Source organism: Aspergillus uvarum (assembly GCF_003184745.1).
Source record: "Aspergillus uvarum CBS 121591 unplaced genomic scaffold BO82scaffold_4, whole genome shotgun sequence".
Lineage (NCBI taxonomy): Eukaryota > Fungi > Ascomycota > Eurotiomycetes > Eurotiales > Aspergillaceae > Aspergillus > Aspergillus uvarum.
In genome coordinates this window covers 723,650-741,156 of record NW_020291301.1, presented here as the reverse complement: position 1 = coordinate 741,156, position 17,507 = coordinate 723,650, and the positions used below count along the sequence as shown (strand labels likewise).

Sequence of the window (17,507 nt, the reverse complement as noted above, 5' to 3'; positions counted from 1 at the left end):
CCAGATCCTTGTGCTATGATAAGCTGATAACATGCGGGGTAAAGTGACTAAATTCGGGGTTTCTCCGCGATAACTCAAGTTGCCCCTGCCACTTTTTGCCCTCTGACGACAGCTGGCGATTGTGCCTTTTTTTTTTTTTTTTTTTTTTTTTTTTTACTTTCCCAACATCTTGTCGCTGTCCAAGAGTGGTGGTGAGGCTGTTGTTCACTGGTTGCTAAGAATATGATCGATCTCTCCCCTCCCGACAGCTATACCATGAGCCAATCCCAGCGTCCCAAACGGACCAGCAATGCGTGCGTTCCCGTGACCTCGAGATAGGACCAAAGCAAACGAGCAACCCTAGCGCTGACAAACACTCCAGCTGTCAAAGATGTCGCTCCAGGAAGGTCAAGTGTTCTGGGACTCATCCGTGCGATAAATGTCGTCAGCGTCGCCAGAATTGCGTCTTCGAAGAGGATCGGAAGATAGTCGTCTCTGAAGAGTATTGCTCAACTGTCCACCCATTTACCACTCCTTGCTTGCGCTGACTGCAATTTCTTTCCTCCAGGCTCTTCCTATCCCTGAAACGCAAAGTTGAACAGCTAGAAGGCGTACCATCTTCCCCCACGAGCAAGCGACATCGTTCATTGAGGGAAGACACCATCAATGAGTCTGTCGATGGTATGTGGTCAGCAAGAAGCTAAAACCTATTGTCTAATCGTTTCAATGGATGCAGGTGGAAATCAAGAAACCGAAACAACCCCAGCTCCTCTCGATTCCGACCGCTACGACGACCGATTTGCCTCCAACCCCTTAGTCTCCCCTTCGACATATGTCAAACACACTGGGCGACAACACAGGAAGTGGCGTACGTGGTGCATTCAGCAGACCAGATTAACACGGCTGATTTCGCGCAGTGTTCCTCGGCCCTACTTCGACGTGGTCGTTCAGTCGACGCGTCCTCAACATTGTTCAAGCACGTATATATCCCGATAGTCAGCGGCCGATTCCTCTCGCGGTCGATGGCGATGCGTACCAGATATTATGGCGGCATGCAAGCTCCGAAGAGATGCCCGATACCAGCGGACTACCGTCGATGGAACACGCACTGTACATGGTGAGCACGGTGCAGTTCCACTTCGGCAACATGTACCGGCTCTTCGACGAGGACGCGTTTCTCCGCCATCTCCACGAATTCTACAAGAACGCGGCAGAGAAGGTACAAGAGTCACGTCTGTGGTACGTGCAGTTTTTGGTCATACTGGCATTTGGGGAGGCTTTCCTAGCTCCAGTACGGACCGTGTCCAACACCGCCTCTTGGACGAAGTATTTTTCGCGAGCCATGTCGTTGCTGCCGGATATCACGGGGCTGTGGCAGGATCCCACTCTCGCTATAGAGACGCTGGCTCTCATTGCGCTTTACTTTTATTCGGTGGATATGAGAGATACCGCTTATTGTTATGTGAGACATCACTTGGGAGCACTGTTTGGGTATCGCTAACTGGGTTAGATTGGTCATTCTATGCGAATGGCGCTGGTGGAAGGGCTTCACCGTGCTCAGCCTGTGGAGCAGCTAGGACAAAAGCTCGTTACTCGGTGGAGCAACATCTGGTGGACGGTATATATCTTGGATCGCAAATTCTCCTCTTTGATGGGTTCGCCCTACTCGGTGAACGATGAGGATGTCAACGCCATTCTGTGGGATCCACGAACCTGTTCCCAGAACGAGGCAGTCCTGAGTTTGCATGTGAGAATATCGCAAGTGACTGCTCGTGTTCTGAACAGTAAGTGATATTTTGTCCGATAATGTGCAGCGTCTTGCTGACAAACTTGACAGCCGTGTACAGCGCCGATGGCACACTGGGAGGTCTATTCCTACGCAAGGTCCGCTCCGTTTTACAAGAGATGTCCGACTTGTCGCGCGAGCTCGACGAAGTCTTCTCCAACCGTTTCGCAAACTCGGTAGACGCCCTGTCAGGTGTCACCACTCGACTGACTCTGTCATGCCATTTGGTAAGCCCCCTTGCGCCGTCAATACGGCTCATCAAGCTCACGGCCAGCAGTGCATCATCGTCACCACAAGGCCGCTTGTCCTGAGCCTTCTATGGGAACGCCTTAGTTGTTACGAAGAAGGCGCCGAGTTCCGCACCTTATCCTCACCCGTGCAAACCCTCCTCCAAGCATGCATCGATTCCGCCGTCAAATCCCTCAAAATTCTATCTGCTCTTCGAGACCAAAATCTGCTGGGTTCGCATTACCGTCTCACTCTTCTCCACGGCCCTCATTGCTAACCACGTAGTCTCCCACGATAGAAACGTTCCTCCCATTCGACCTAGAGAATGTGTTTTCATCCTTCTTCGTCCTTTCGCTCATCTCCGCCATTCTACCCGACGCTGCCATGGACCCGGCCTACCGTGAGACCGGCTTCAGCTTGCTGAACGAGATGATTGAGCGCGGCAACCGCGTTGCCCACCTCCGGAAATCTGAGATCGAGCTGCTGGAGGAACTCGTTCAACCTTTGGTCCAACGGCACCACACACCCCCTATCAGTGCAGACACAGCACACGGGCAGCTGGCCACGCCGGAAAGCCAACACCGACCGCTCGTACACTTGGAGCATCTGTCGGGCCCCAGCGCTGAGGAAGCGAACAGCATCCCAACCATCGCGCCTACCGATGTGCCTCCCGATCCGGAGGATGAGCTGTCGCTCGACTGGCGAGGCCTTGGGTTGTCGTTGGACTATATGCTGTCGGTGACGGATCAGTTGAATGCGAATAACCTGGTGCTGGATGCGGAGCGGGAGGGGCTCCAATCGGATCTATGGTTGTGGGAAGATAGCTAGGCTGGAGCTTTGCAAGACAAACACGGAATAGCTGAAGCTGAGGAGTTCGACCTGTATGTTACCGCAGCCGCCGCTTTGTAGGGATGAAAGAAAGACGGCTGCTTTTCTTTACAACGAGAAACGCCAGGCAATTTCTGTGGTCTTTGATGACTTAATATGCTTGTTATCTTCGTGCTCTTGCGGTGAAGCATCGTGAGCAAGAAGAATTGATAACTTGTATCCTGTGCATCACGTATACTGTGCGGTTCTCCCAGCGCCGAGAAGACAGCCACGAAACAAGCCCGCCAACCGGCAAAAGAGCATAGTGGTCACGGTGAATGTTTGTCTGGTCCCCTATATTAATGTACGTGATGATGTCGCCGTCGCCATGCACCGCCAGATTAGTCCTGTTTTTGCGCAGATCTCTGTTATAAAAATCACTCCTACCTTTTTCCTTCACGACTCCTTCCTCTCTTCTCATCATCACTCCCATCATCATCACCATCATCCCGGCAAAGACGGCCTTGTCATCGACTTGAAACTCCCAATCCTAGCTCCTGGAAATACACCGGCATTCATCAGCCCTAAGCAACCACGATGCCCAGAAAGCGCGGAGCCAAAATGCCAGGCAACTTTGTCCTAACCAGAGACCCTTTCGCGCTGCTCCCGCCCGAAATCACCCTCATGATCATACTCGCTCTGTGGAACTTTGAGGACATCGTACAGTTCAGCCAGACCTCCCCCCGGTTGCATGCCATCATGTACCAGAACCTTGCCTACATTTTTCGAAAAGTGGCCCACAAGATCCTCGGCTCGATTCATCTCCCGCTGCAGCTCTTAGCTGATCAAGAGATCGACTTCAAACTCATACACGTGAGCAAAGTCAAGCCAGGGAACCTAATGCAAATCGTGTACAACGCGCAGGCACTCGCCATATGGACACAGGCGTACCAGCCGCGTCCAGTCTTTGATCGTCTCTGGTTTGTTCCCGGCAGTGGTAAGATTTATCGTCCCTCTCTCGTCGAGGCATGAGCTGAGACCCAACCCTTCCACCGACGCAGATACTAACCACGTCACAACTCACCTCCAGACACCATGCTCATCGGCCCCATTATTCCGGATCTCACGGCCCTCGTTAACTTCCTCCTCAACGACGTCCTAGCGGTAGATACCACCCACCCCCTCATCACGAGCTTCCTAGCCCAAGACCCTTCCGAAATCACCCCGGGCCTGATGCAACTCGTCGCCACCCAAGCCTTTGAACCCTTCGGTTATAACCTGTACAACCGGTCCCAGGAAACCCGCCGGCTCGTGCGCGCCCTCTACCAGGCCTGGAGCCTGAGCCTGCTGGGCCGGCCCGACGCCGTTCTCCGGTACCATACCATGACCCTGAAAGATCTGTTTCTGGTGAGTGAGGTCTTCGCCGCCTTCCGGGAGCCCCTCGCCCATCTTCTGTCCGTCCCACGCGGGGAGTGCAGGCGGCCGACCGACACCCAGCGCGTCGACACGGCCCTGAGCGACGTGACCTTTGCAACCATGGAGCGGTTCGAGTTTTTGCACCGCGAGATGTTCCGCCGGCGGGATGCGGCCGAGCCTGGGTTCCGGGACGGCCTGCAGATGCAGCTGGACGGGCTGCGCGAGCTGTGGAAGACCGAGAACCAGGCCATGTTCCGTGCGGTGATTACTCAAGATCTGTACTGGGCGGACCAGGGGATCTTGAACCCGGCGTCTGCGGAGGGGATGTGGGGGGGGTGATAGGATAACTCTTCTTATCTTCGGTGAAGATGAAGCCTAAATGGGGTTATGGAGGTGTTTGTTGAGCTATTGCCGTTCAGGAAAGGTTCAATTGCTTGGGGGTCTGGCCCTTTGCCTTGATTTTGCGTCGGTTCTTGCTTTTGATTAATTCGAGGTTATCTCGCTTGTCCTTAATCTTTATTGATGTTGGTTCTGTCCATTCAGTTGTACATACAAGATTGTCCCTATAACTGTTACTGCACATGCACTATTTGCTTAGCTAAGAACACAGCCATCTGCCCAGTATTTGTGCTCCGGTCTATCCTATGTACTCCGTAGATACATCCACACAAGACACAAACAGACACCGCGGCAAAGGAATAAGGTAATAACCGGAACCGTGGATTCGTCATCGCCAACCTTGGCCCAGCACTAGTTCTGGCGGGTATACGTAACTCCCGCCCCACCTGTTGGTTGCTGTGCCCTAAAGTGGCGGACAGGAACAAAAACACAGCTCACTGTTTGTAGCAAAAGGGGGATGAAAGTGACAGGTCAAGAAACCTTCTCTAACAGGTCTATACTGGTTCAGTGCAATACTTACAAAGGAATAAAATCATCAGCAGTCGATCAGGCACATCTCCCCTGCTGAAACCAGCACACGTGGTGTTGATCGATCGCGACGGAAAGGAAAGGAGTTGCACGGCTAGCCCACGCTAACAAGGCTTAGCCCTCACCGTCCGAAAAATTTTATGTGTTTGCCTGGTGGAAACTTTGGATTTGGTCAAGTCAATCAGCAAATCAACATGCAATAATGATACGAGTTTGAGAACAACAGCTGCACTATGGAGTAGACTACAGTACACAAACCTTTGCAATCCGTCGGTCGGAAATGATCCACACCGATGGATGAACTGCGCTAGCCCTCCGTCTCGAACCCGGATTTTGCCTAAGGAATGTCACCATTCGCCCGAGCAACCTGCCTTGGCTTGACACCACTCCTTAGGTCCTCATCCGGGGGCCAGGCGCACTTTAGACACATGGCTTGGAAAATTGTCCGCGTCGCTTGTCGGGCCAGTGGGAGGGCTGAGGTGACGAGTGACGACGCAAGGGGGGGGGCGTCGCGGGCTTACGTAGGGAATGCATGGCATGCCAATGACCAGGCCTGGGTACCTGAAAAAAACGAACAGTAGGAGTTTGTTTGTGGAGTCCCACACTGACAACCAAAACACTGGCTGCAGGAATGTCAGCCAACAGCGTGGATGAATTATAATCTGTCTGGCCCCTCGAGCCACTGGGGGGTGGAGAGAGCAGAGTTGGTGGCCCTCTGTTTCCCTGCCCTAAACGGGAACTATTGATTCGACGACTCCTTTAGTCGCCAGCTGGTCTGGATCGCGCCATTCGACAACGGGCCTTCTCGAGGCGATGTGACTGATCGGGGCCCAATGCTGACGATTCTCGAGTCTTGGTCCTGTCTCCACTCGGCGCTGTCTTGCGTCGTCCACCATCGGTTGGCTATCCGCTTTGACGCCTGTGTGAACTGGGGTGGCGGCGGGTTAATCTATATACTGGGACTAGGACCACTCTGTTGGCTCTGACCTTCTTTCTCCTTCAAGCATCATCCAGTCGTTCCTTTTGATCGTACCCTCCTGGTTCATAACAGCCGGGGTAATAACAGTCGTGCGCCGAGCATACGTTCAACACTCTCCTTCAGTCGAATCGATCGACACACAACTATCTTTCCGATCCATTCATTGACCAGCCAGCCACGCCCATCATGCAGTGGAAATCACTCCTTCTTTACGGTGCCATCGCCGAATCGGCCCTGGCTCGTACTCACGGCCACCAGCGCCGTCACCCCCACGGCCACGGCCATGCCGAACGTGCCCCGGAGGCACACCTGGCTGCCCGTGAAGTCGTTGTGGAGACTGTGGTCAACTACCACACCATCACGCTCACCAGCACTGTGACCGGTGCAGCACCCACCGTCACCACCCACGAGGAAGCAGCTACCACCACGGCCGAAGCCGCCGCCACCACCTCCGTTAGCGACGCCGCCGCTTTCGTCGAGCTCGACCTCAACGAGGACCTCGCCATCAGCGCCAGCCTCAGCCTCGGCCTCTCCATCGGTGGCTCCGAAGCCACCACCACCACCTTCAGCACCAGCACCCACTCCAAGACCCACGCTCACACCACTAGCACCAGCACCACCTCCTCCGCCGCCGCCGGCAGCAGCGCTGCAGGCGTCAGCTCGGCGTGGTACACCTACCCAACCAGCGGCGTCTACTCAACCAGCGGCTTCGGCGAACGCAGCAACACGACGAGCAGCAGCGGCGACACGTACGTGGGCAACGTCGGCGTTCCGTGGGGCAGCAACATCATCGAGGTCAGCGCCAGCGAAGCGTGGCAGTACAAGTACGTGGTGCAGTTCACGGGGCAGAACAGCGCGGACTGGTTCGTGAGCATCTGGAACAAGATCGGACCGGACGGGGCGGACGACGGGTTCTTCGGCCACTCAGCCCTCAACTTCACGCTGAGCTCCGGTGAGACGCGCTATGTCGCCTTCGACGAGAACTCGCAGGGCGGCTGGGGCGCCGCCGAGGGCGACAGCCTCCCCACCAACGACTACGGCGAGTACTCGAGCACCTGGGGCGAGTTCGACTTCGGCGACGAGGAGAACGACAGCTGGTCCGGCTGGGACGTCAGCGCCATCGTCGCCGAGGAGGCCGACCAGACCATCCAGGGCATGAAGCTCTGCCGCCACGGCACCACCACCGGCTGCTCCTACATCACCTCCGGCGGTGATACCGTCGAGAACGCCTACACCCCCTCCGAGAGCTCGGTCGGCGGTATCGGTGGCTCCGTCACTGCTGGCCCGCTGCGTCTTGCTGCTGTGATTGATTACTCTGGGTGAATGTACCCCGGTTGGGATCGAGGTGGGGTTGGTGGATGAGTTGTATATACACAATTCCGGCCTTGTCTTCTTGCTGTATATTCACTGTCGACGTATATAACTGGGACACCAGTGCGAGAGTCGCGTTGTGTCTATTTGTTCTCATGTTGATACCTCTTCTCCTGCCTCAATGGCAGGCTGCTTCTCATCTTCTTCAATGAACCATATTTGCTTTTAACTGTTGTTGTTCCTGTCGCTCGTCAAAACAGTAGGCTTGGCCGCTGATCCTCGGCTGCGAGATCCGACGGTGATTGCCGGCTCCACACGGCTTTGCCTCAGGTGTATCTATTTTAAGGGGGCTTCGTCGCCCGAATCAATTCGGACGTGTCACTGTGGCTTAGTGAGGGAGAAGCGCTTTCAGATTCGCCATACTCATGACCAGCGTAGTCCCATGCTGGGGACCATGGCGTATGCTGTAGACAATTATTCCATACGGTCGCATTTGGCGAGTGCGTGGATTTGAAGTGAATACTCTGGATCAAATTGACTCTAGGTCATGCTGATCTGGACCGCTCGCTCGGACATTGAGTAAGTACGCAACAGCGTTGGCTGACAGCTACTCTGTTGAACCGATGTGGATGGACAGCAGAACCGGGGGGAGTGAGCACCGGTGCCTCACGTGATCCGCTTGTGGCTGGAACCTGAAATGTCGGATTAGTCAGCGGCAATCGATCCCCACCAAATCTCCACCAAATGAAAAGCCGCGCCGCCTCACAGTTCACGATCCACCGCCATCTTCACGCCTCGTTGACATCCGACTTAAAGACGGGGACTCTCAAACAAATCGCCGCGTCTAGAACCTCGCCGCCATTATTGTCTTACCGTTGATGCGAGGTCAATGGGTTGTGCAGCGCGCACGACGCGGCTTCGGAGCGTCAACCATAACGGCGCCTCGCCGAGCCGCAACATCATGTCCACCATGTTACCCATCCAGAGCAACCATCCACAACTCCAGGCCTACTCCCAGACTTAATCAACGGTCTATCCAAAGAGCCACTCATCTATTTTACCCAGCTTTCAAACGCACTCTCTTCACCACCTCCCTCCCCCCCATCCTCATCCCCCCCACCATCTTTCTCGGCCTCCTCCTCGGCCTCTGGACTTGGAAATGCTTCTGGATCGTCCTCCTGCAAGATAAACTCCTCTACCTCTCCTGGCTCCCACCGCTCTCGCGCTCCGAGACCATCGCCGCTTACGAACCTGAATGCCGTCCCGTGCAATGGACCACGCAGCAGATCCGCAGCCTGGACGGCACGAAACTGACCGTCTGCGAGGGTCGTCTGCCCCGGCGACAGCCCCCCAAGAAGACGGTAGTCATCTGCTACTTCCAGGGTAACGGCGGCTCCACCCCGCTGCGCTTACCGTTACTCTCCCAGACCCTGCGGGCATTGTCCAATGCCCCGCCAGGTTCTAGAAACCCAGAACCAGCGGTCGAGTACATCATCACCGCCCTCTCCTACCGCGGGTACTGGACCTCGTCCGGCCGCGCCTCGCAGCGGGGGATCGAGCGCGACGCCCAGGCGTTCCTCGCGTGGGTGATGCAGACCTACGCGGCGCCGGACCGAGAGGTCCGGGTCGTCCTGTGGGGTCACAGTCTGGGCTCGGCGGTTGCGACCACCGCGCTGGCGACGTATCTCAGCAATGGAGGTACGGTAGCATCGACGCCTAGAATGCCCAGTTCCGCGGACGCCACGGTATCCTCAGCTTCACCACCCCCTATCACAGGGCTGATCATGGAAGCGCCCTCCTCCAGCGTCAAGGAGATGCTTATCAGTCTGTATCCGCAGAAGTGGCTGCCGTATCGGTATCTGTGGCCGTTTCTGTGGAACCACTGGGATAGTGTGCTCGCGTTACGGCGGATGGTGGCCTGGCGCGATGGGGTTGCTGCTCCTGGGGAGACAGCGCGGGATGGCGAAGGTAGAGATACGTCTGACAAGATTAGGACGACTCGAGATGCTGAGACAGCGCCCTTGACTTACCAGGGAAGGAGATCACTACCGCCAACTCTGCTACTCACGGCTGTGGACGACGAGGTGATTCCTCCGGAGGCGGCGGCGCAGTTGGAGGCGGAAGCGCAGCGGTTGGGATTTGAGATGGTGAGGACGGACGTGCCCGGGGCGATGCATACAGAGGCACCGGTGCGGCCGGCGGGGAGGAGGGCGTTGGTGGAGTTTATCCAGGCGAGGAGTTGAGGGTGCCGTGCTGCACGCTCTTCAATCCGTAGAGAAGCCGAGACGAAGCAATCAGCCTGTGACGTTACATACAATAATGAGGTCAAACACTCAAGCCGACGGATTTGCTTCAAAGGCATTAGTACGAAATACGATTTGACATCATCTGGCGCTTTTTGCGCCGGCTTCCTCAATGGAGATGACGAGTAAAAAGCTTGACTGTGCGAGAAGATCGGAGAAGAGCCACTCGATATTCTTGCACCCCATCCGCGGAAAGTACTTGTATCTGCACACGGCTTGTGGGTCATGTTGAACAAATCAACAGCAAGATCGAGCAACGCAAAGCATCATCAGTTGCCACTCTATCTGCTTACTTTACCCGTCTCCGAAAGAAGGTGATACTCTGCAAGAAAAGTGCCCGAAGTTACAGTAAACATGTTTATGAGACAAGACTGGATGCAGTATAATAGCTAGGCAAGGCATAACTGTCGAATTGGATCAAAGAGACTCTCAAATTGTGTGGAAGAACCAGAGGCAAAGAAGAGTTGGACCAAGTACTGCCTAGCGGAGAAAGTGTGGGTTCTCTACTAGAACAAGGGTAATAACTTCCGTCAGATCCGAGGCATCGATGATCCGAACAATCCGAAAATCGTTAGTAAAGACCACATGGTACAGATGACCGCGATATTCTAGCGAAGATATGAGGCCGGGCTGTTAGAAAATGGGTGAAGAAGGACATTACCTGGATAGCCCTTCTGCGGCACATTCCGAGTAAAATTTAGAACAATGTAATCTTCTATCAGCCTTTTTTTTGGTCATTGTAAAATACTGACCATCTTCCTCAAATCGTTGCATATGTTGTCTGATACGATCGCTGTTTCTTAGTAATTCCAGCCCCCACTTCTGCTCAATCAGAAAATCGATTCTTCCGCTCCTCACACCTGTTTTGATCAGGAATTCCGGAGCCATTTTGATCTGATACTCGAGCAGCAGTGGAGAAAGACAGCGGTAGAATTCTGTCTGATACTGGTCTTCGATAGGTATGGAATCACCCTCCAGTGTGCGTAGACGGCCTGATAGCTGGCATGGGTCAAATGTGCGGATAGCATCGATAGCCATCTCAAGGGGTGACGAATAAGTCAATACCTTTTCCGAGTGTACCGGAGAGAAAAGGCACTGGCAATACCTGAGATATTGTATAAGTAAATCAAGCATGGAATTGAACATCGCTCAGTAGCTTTACCATCGATGAATCTGGCTCGGAAACACATAAAGTGTATCTCTTGGTACCGTCTCCGCATGAAGCCATCCTTGTTTCCAGATATCTTCCAAGGCCCTCTGTTGATCTGGGTCGCTGATATAAGGAATTGGAGAGTCCCGTTGTGAGAAACAGCATTCTTGAAAACACTAGCAAAAGCGTGTTGTTGCAGGGATTCTTGTCCGGGAAGGCCTCGAGCAAATGGGAGATACCGAATGATTTGAAACAATCGTTGATCATTGCTAAAAAGACTTTGGCTTGCTGTCACCCAGTCCAGTGGTTGGAAATTCTGGATCAAAGTATAAAGCTCCTGTTGGGAAAGGTAAATTGTAGCAAGTTAGCCAGGCTTTCATATCTTAACTTACAAATATAGCCTACCGGCAGTTGCTCCAGGGCATCCACAAGTGATACAAGCAGCCCCGCATGTCCCCCACTGGCCAGATATAATCCCCTTTTCAGTTCTTTTGTTAGGATATCTGCACCATTTGATATGTTGCTCGGCACATATTGGTCAAGGACTTTGTATGCTTCGTCCTCATTCAGGAGCAAGCCAACTTCCTTCCGCTCAGGATGGTGGTAAATCCCTTCTTCCGGTCTCAGCGATATCTGCTGATAAAGTTGGAAATTCATGGGCGTCTGAGTAGGAAGCTTCTGACCTCCGCCGCCATGGATCATCCCCGAGCCGTAACATGTAAAAAGAACAGAATGGACTGAGACTGTTTTCTCAATAGACTTGAATAGTTGAACCCATAGGTCAGTATCCCAATATGATTCTTGCGCTTCGTCGAGAAGGATAAAGCTTGGATATGCTTCGAGTTCATCCCCGGAGATGCAGATGGTGAGTTGTTCCTGAAAATAGCGTACCCAGCCTCCTGCTGCCCGAACCTGTCTCTCTGGATCTTCAACCACTGGGAATCGCTATCACTGGCCTCCTCGCGTGTTCCCCGGCTGCTGAAAAGCACACAGAGATGACTGACCGGATTGAGCGGCTCTGAATGCGAGGTGCCCTTTAAGACCGAAATTAAAGGACATTGCCAGCTGATTCTGTGGTGGTAACCCCGCTAAGCTCACCATAAAAACGTGCACAGAACGACAGGTATGGCAACCGTGAAAAGTCCGAGGAGGCTGTGTACGATTCTCGTAGAAGGGCAGGATGGGGGTTTATGATTGCAAGCAGGAGATATATACTTCATCAGGGAGATTAAATAGAGCAAAAAAAAAGAAAAAAAGCTATTTTGAATCTTGGCATCTTGAGACTGTCCGGATTTCTAGGATTAGTTCCAAGCCTGGGGATATTGCTATTCGAGTAGTGCGATATGGATTCTGCAACCCCTTCTGCTTCCCGCCAGATTATCATCTCACCTCAATCATGCCTAATCACGACATAGTCTGAGGACTCCAAGGAATACCCCCTCACAATTGCATTTTTAGGACATTGTGAAAGTTAAGTGAGGGGCCGGTAGAGCTTTTCATTTGTCTACCGAGACTACCAATAATTGTATTTCTAACCAAGCACACACGACAACAAGGTATGAAAAATAGGGCTTCCCGTCGGCGCAGCCGTGTCCAAACCACAGCTATCGACGCGGATAATGCAACGAGCTCTGAGCGCGTTGCTGCTTCTAGTGGAGAGAGGAAATAAGCCAAGGGGTGAGTGCGAGCGAGGTGGGTGGGAAGAAGTTTAGGGTATCACCCACTTGAGCAAAGACTCATACTTGTGTACATCTCAAGACTTCTGACACCAGCGAAACCACGTACTACGGGAGAATGTCTACATATGACTACGTATCAAATGAGGGTTGCCTAACGCTATCTAAATGCTTCCCCACTTAAGACATACTACCGGCAGAACAAAAACCCCCACCAGTAACCTAGCGATCATTCCACATTCGCCCCGGACACAACCTCTTCCAACATTTTGCATCGGATCGGATGTGGTCATAGACAGGCACCCAGGGTAATGTGCCTTTCCCGCTACCTAGTGGGATATTTTGGTCTGGGGACCTGATTGTAGGGCGTACATCCATAGTCGTTGCGTGGCCGCGCGAGTTACTTATTATGCTCATGACTTACGCAGGCAAGCTTCTGCGTAAGCGGGGAATTCTCCAACATCCCAGGCTACTAATCGCTAGCAAATACCAGAGGTCCACCCAGATGCTGACAGAGCGGTATAATCTAGCCGTCTTCGGATAGTCTGGGTTGAGACCATGGCATACACCCCACCCTGAAATACACCAGAGACCTAAAACAGGGAGGCTGAAAGCAATCACAGAACTGCTAATGTTGTGTCATAGACAACAGGGCATCATTGGGGAGGCTGGGAACAAACATTTGAGAAGATTGTGTCGATCATCCGGCGGGTGGGAGAGAGACAAGCTTGTCTCCTTGGCTCTGCCATATATACTTCATTTCTCGGCCGCCACTATGTACAACACTATCTCATAATATCGGTAAACAATCACCCAGATCCCACCCCGTCATTCGAATGCTGCACTTATCTCTACATACCGCCGCGCTCCTCTCGGCGCTCCCCGCGACCCTCGGACAGACCTCCACTGACTGCAACCCTCTCAGCAAAACCTGCCCATCCGACACGGGCTCCACCCAGCGCACGTTCCACTATGACTTCGTGCAGAGCTCGGAAACTCTTGCGCAATGGTCAACGCTCTCAGGGAGCCCAACGGTCGGCGACGAGGGCGTGGAGCTCACGATCGACGAGGAGGGTCAGGCACCCACAATTGCCACGTCGTTCTACATCTTCTTCGGCGAGATCAGTGTCGTTATGAAAGCCTCCGCCGGTACGGGAATTATCAGCAGTATTGTGTTGGAGTCGGATGACCTCGACGAGATCGACTGGGTACGATCAATTCCCCCTCTTCCTCTGTGGCGCTCTCTTGCTATAACCAAGCTGATAACTTGTCCCCTGGGAGCAGGAAATCCTCGGCTCCTACACCACGGAGCTACAAACCGACTACTTCGGCAAGGGCGACTCCTCCACCTCCAACCGCTGGACCTGGGAGCCCGTCGACGACCCCCAGTCTACCTTCCACAACTACACCCTCACCTGGACCCCCGCGGCACTCACCTGGAGCATCGACGGCACCGCCCAGCGCACCCTGACGTACAGCGATGCCGCGGACGGCACGCGCTACCCGCAAACCCCCGTGCGGATCAAGATTGGGATCTGGGCGGGCGGCGATCCGAACAACAGCGCGGGGACGATATCCTGGGCCGGTGGGGAGACGAATTACTCCCAGGCTCCGTTCACGATGGTTATGCAGAGGGTGGATATCGCGAGCTATTATCCGGCCGAGACGTATACGTACAGCGATCAGACTGGGGATTTTGAGAGTATTGTGATGGAAGGGGGCAGTGTGACGAGCTTGTCGGTGTCGGCGGCGGATTCCGGGTCGGGGTCCACTGCGACGACGGGTGTGGCGCCTGCGACTGCTTCGATTCATTGGGCTGGGGCGATCGGTCCGGCCTCTGCCTTCTCTGTGAGGGTGCTGGGGGTGTCGGTTTGGATGTGGATGTGGTTGCTGGGTTGATGTTTTCGCGGATGCTAGGATAAAGTTGGTTACGATATTCTGGCACGCACTGGTGTTAACCAAACAAGGCGGTGCACGACATTATGACACAATCTAGGTTAAAAACAATGATATCCACTTTCGAACGTAGCAGTTCATATCCCCATGTCGTACCTCAAACTGTATAGCCTTTGTGAGATTTCGTGTTATTCATATCACGTGGGGTACCAAATGAACAAGAAAGGGGCATTAGGCAGCTCTTCATATTGAGAGGAGACGCTAATCCCTCGCTATGCCGGTGAACAGCGCATTAGAGCCCTTGAGCACCCCAGCGTCAGCCACGATCTTCATCCATTCCGTGCATTCGCCCTGTTCAGCTCGATTTTCAGAGTCGCCCAACCCTACAAATTGAGATACTCCATCGTTATGAGCCTTCTCACTGACCATCGACATTGTCCGGCTTGCAAGGGCCACAAAGATGTCCCGGTAAGGCGCCGCAACATCCCACCGTTCCGCCATGATCACCAACGCGATCGTGCAATCGTTACAGGTACTGTTTGCCTGCGCGGGGCCAGAGACTTCTCGCGCTGCAGGCGAGGTCCACAGACAGTGGAGATATGTCAATCCCGCCAGGAACAGCTCATGCAGCGCAGCCCAGGTACAGCTCGTCGGCTTCCCCAGGAACTGGCGACGGTAGCTCTGGCAGATGTTTTCTGCGGCACGATGACATTCCAGGAAAATCTCCTCGGTCACCCTCCCCGCCCGGTGGTCGAGGATCTGGGCGCGACAGAGCTGTAAGATTGTGTAATTGTACTCCAGGTCATACCAGTCGGCGCTCGTGAATAAGGCCAGGTCCTCGTTGTCCCGGGAGAGCGGCGAGTGCGGAAGCTCGGAGCGCCACTTCTCAATCTCAGCGAGGATGTTCGCAACGTCGGTCTGCTGGTCGTGATTGCCCGAGTAGACTGGGTCTGCCTTCGAGTACAGTCGGGTGTGGATGAGATTCAGAAGACGTCGCATGCGAAAGGTACAGATCGCTCTCGTCATGCTGGTGGGTGGCTCCTGCGGGCAGCTCCGGGGTGTGCCTATTAGACCTGTATTTGTGATGCACGTATCGTCAATGTCGATGGGATACTACACACGAGAGATTATTAAGATAGCCCGTGGATGAAGCGCCCTTGGGTTGTTAAAGTTAAGTGTTATGTTCGAACATACTTCAGCGTCAACCTCTTGGTAAGGCACACTCAAAGGCCGACCCAGCATGACAGCAGCCTGGGTCTCTATCACGTAGGCACACCAGAACACCCGCTTGCGAAGTTCAACCCTAACCAAACTCTCTTGAGGAAGTAGAAAGTGTTTTGTATGTCGATGATAGCCCAGATCGATACACTGACGCAGCGCCAGACTGCCAAGCTTCCTGTAATGTTAATGAGCACATGCGATCTTGTTGCCCGTTCTCTTCATGGTGATTCGTACCAGTGCGAAGTGCCCGTCGGGGATCTCACGGAGTAGATGGCGCAGCACAAGATGGCCTGCACCGCTTCGAGGTTATCGTGGATCAGGATATCATCGATATACATTAATGCTGATGTGTACAGCCGCTAGTGATAAGTCAGTAAGCGGTTCCGTTCCATTCATCGGCGTCATCTGCTTACTTCCGCTGAAAAACCTAGGTGGGGCAGAAGCAACGCTCCAACAGCATATACCTAATAGTGTGAGCACTTCCCACCACACATTCGATGACCATGATGCTGTTGGGTCTTACCATATTCAAGAAGAATAATGAGAGAGAGTCCGGACGAAGATTTCCCGGCCCTACTGACTCGTGTAGCAGCATCGACTCCCATATCCTGAAGCTCGGCTCATGTAGGACGGGGTAGTGTACATTCACATTCTGGAAATAGACATTACTGAGCTTGACAGCCGACTCGTGATCGGGTAACAGGCATGGTGACGGTAGCACAGAGACGCGATTATCTGCGTCATCGTCCACGGTATCCGTGGGAAGCTCAGAAGAAACCACCTGGCGAAGAGATGGACTGATCAAGCGCGAAAAGGCGAATATTGAAGACGAACCCAGATACTGAGGCTCGGCGCCCGCCGCATTGAGACTCAGTAGGCCAACCTTTGATTCCAGTTTGTCGACAGCGTCGTCTCGTTGCGAATCATCTTTGGCTTTCTGGGAACTCCTGTCATCACTACGGTGAATATCAGAATTGTTGATGTGATTTATCCGCGGGAAAACATTAGGTGATTTTTGTTTCTCATGTGCATGAAGTTTGAAGAGGTCGCTATTAACGAGATCAGGACGGCATTCCTTCAGTAGGCTCTCGAGAAATTCTACTCGTTTTTCGAGGGTCTCAATGTAGTTTCGGGGCCGATATGTCCTCGTGACGGGGTCTTCCACGAGGCAGACTAGTTAAGTGTCATGTTAAGCTTAATATTTCTCACTTTTGCAATTGGAAGGAGCCGGGCGAGCGGACGAGATACCAACCAGATTCAGCACGCAGACAGTTGTTACACCCTGAGGGATTATTGTCACACTTCCAGCCTCTCAGGTTAGAATAAAACTGCTTGAGGCATTGGGGTAGCAACTTAAGTTGTGTAGTCCTCCTACCTTCCATTTCTTCTCCTTGCATTTCACACATGCGAGGAGTGCTCGGCAATTCGAGGGTCTCCGTGCAGCGGACCGGGTCAACGGGATCTTGTGACCCTTCTGGGGCAACATGGTGCATATAGGGACCCTTCAGCTGTTAATCTTGCTGAGCGTGTGTTGTCAAGTGACGAAGAAAAAGAGGCGAGGTCGGAGCGTCGGGGTAGAAAGGGTCAAAACGTTGCAGTGGAGAAGCGCTTTTCGCGATACCCGCCAGGAGTGACGACGAAGAGATAAAAGATAAATGCCATTGCGCTGACTGGAAGGTTGTCCTGGACTGTCACCGGCACAGACACTAGTTGACCAGATTGAACGAATCGCATTTAAGGCCTCCATATATTTATCAAGTACCCCGCACGCTAGATAATCTACGGAAAGGCACGAGGCGGACCGAAGGATTTAGTCTTAATTAGCATC

The 17,507-nt window shown here is 53.4% G+C and overlaps 7 protein-coding genes across 7 annotated transcripts; 5 read left to right on the top strand and 2 right to left on the bottom strand.

The window, feature by feature from the left end:
* Positions 1–180: 180 nt before the first annotated feature.
* BO82DRAFT_350550 (putative C6 transcription factor) lies at positions 181–2,959 on the top strand (the record flags this gene model as incomplete). Its single annotated transcript, XM_025634187.1, has 9 exons — positions 181–293; positions 362–481; positions 548–660; positions 716–847; positions 897–1,441; positions 1,490–1,763; positions 1,817–1,992; positions 2,043–2,226; positions 2,292–2,959. Coding segments are annotated over exons 1-9 (2,141 nt in total), but the record flags the coding sequence as incomplete, so codon positions are not given.
* Positions 2,960–3,310: 351 nt separating this feature from the next.
* BO82DRAFT_418792 (uncharacterized protein) lies at positions 3,311–4,555 on the top strand (the record flags this gene model as incomplete). Its single annotated transcript, XM_025640088.1, has 2 exons — positions 3,311–3,797; positions 3,891–4,555. Exons 1-2 carry the CDS (start codon positions 3,398–3,400, stop codon positions 4,553–4,555), a joined length of 1,065 nt encoding a protein of 354 aa, XP_025496509.1. The 5' UTR covers positions 3,311–3,397.
* A 1,340-nt stretch (positions 4,556–5,895) lies between these two features.
* Positions 5,896–7,635, top strand: BO82DRAFT_350549 (uncharacterized protein). Its single transcript, XM_025634186.1, has one exon. It carries the CDS (start codon positions 6,309–6,311, stop codon positions 7,443–7,445), a length of 1,137 nt encoding a protein of 378 aa, XP_025496508.1. The 5' UTR covers positions 5,896–6,308; the 3' UTR covers positions 7,446–7,635.
* A 594-nt stretch (positions 7,636–8,229) lies between these two features.
* Positions 8,230–9,801, top strand: BO82DRAFT_350548 (alpha/beta-hydrolase). The gene has a single exon (XM_025634185.1). The coding sequence runs from the start codon at positions 8,312–8,314 to the stop codon at positions 9,674–9,676; it is 1,365 nt and encodes a 454-aa protein (XP_025496507.1). The 5' UTR covers positions 8,230–8,311; the 3' UTR covers positions 9,677–9,801.
* Positions 9,802–10,216: 415 nt separating this feature from the next.
* BO82DRAFT_371192 (uncharacterized protein) lies at positions 10,217–10,774 on the bottom strand (the record flags this gene model as incomplete). The annotated part of the gene is made up of 3 exons (XM_025637250.1): positions 10,217–10,344; positions 10,398–10,451; positions 10,489–10,774. 3 exons carry the CDS (start codon positions 10,772–10,774, stop codon positions 10,217–10,219), a joined length of 468 nt encoding a protein of 155 aa, XP_025496506.1.
* A 2,624-nt stretch (positions 10,775–13,398) lies between these two features.
* On the top strand, positions 13,399–14,558 carry BO82DRAFT_371191 (glycoside hydrolase family 16 protein; the record flags this gene model as incomplete). Its single annotated transcript, XM_025637249.1, has 3 exons — positions 13,399–13,770; positions 13,847–14,328; positions 14,480–14,558. The coding sequence occupies 3 exons, from the start codon at positions 13,399–13,401 to the stop codon at positions 14,556–14,558; spliced, it is 933 nt and encodes a 310-aa protein (XP_025496505.1).
* On the bottom strand, positions 14,559–17,296 carry BO82DRAFT_326493 (uncharacterized protein). Its single transcript, XM_025632921.1, has 7 exons — positions 17,055–17,296; positions 16,932–16,980; positions 16,203–16,852; positions 16,093–16,143; positions 15,914–16,038; positions 15,653–15,854; positions 14,559–15,571 (listed from the first exon to the last, which is right to left on the bottom strand). Exons 1-7 carry the CDS (start codon positions 17,163–17,165, stop codon positions 14,720–14,722), a joined length of 2,040 nt encoding a protein of 679 aa, XP_025496504.1. The 5' UTR covers positions 17,166–17,296; the 3' UTR covers positions 14,559–14,719.
* Between the last annotated feature and the right edge of the window lie 211 nt (positions 17,297–17,507).

Coding starts and splice junctions, on each gene's coding strand:
- BO82DRAFT_350549 (XM_025634186.1), top strand. CDS start 6,309: ATGCAGTGGAAATCACTCCTTCTTTACGGTGCCATCGCCGAATCGGCC.
- BO82DRAFT_350548 (XM_025634185.1), top strand. CDS start 8,312: ATGCGAGGTCAATGGGTTGTGCAGCGCGCACGACGCGGCTTCGGAGCG.
- BO82DRAFT_326493 (XM_025632921.1), bottom strand. CDS start 17,165: ATGTTGCCCCAGAAGGGTCACAAGATCCCGTTGACCCGGTCCGCTGCA. Junction 16,853..16,931: donor CTGTCTGCGTGCTGAATCTG/GTTGGTATCTCG, acceptor ACACTTAACTAG/TCTGCCTCGTGGAAGACCCC. Junction 16,039..16,092: donor ACCTAGGTTTTTCAGCGGAA/GTAAGCAGATGA, acceptor ACTTATCACTAG/CGGCTGTACACATCAGCATT.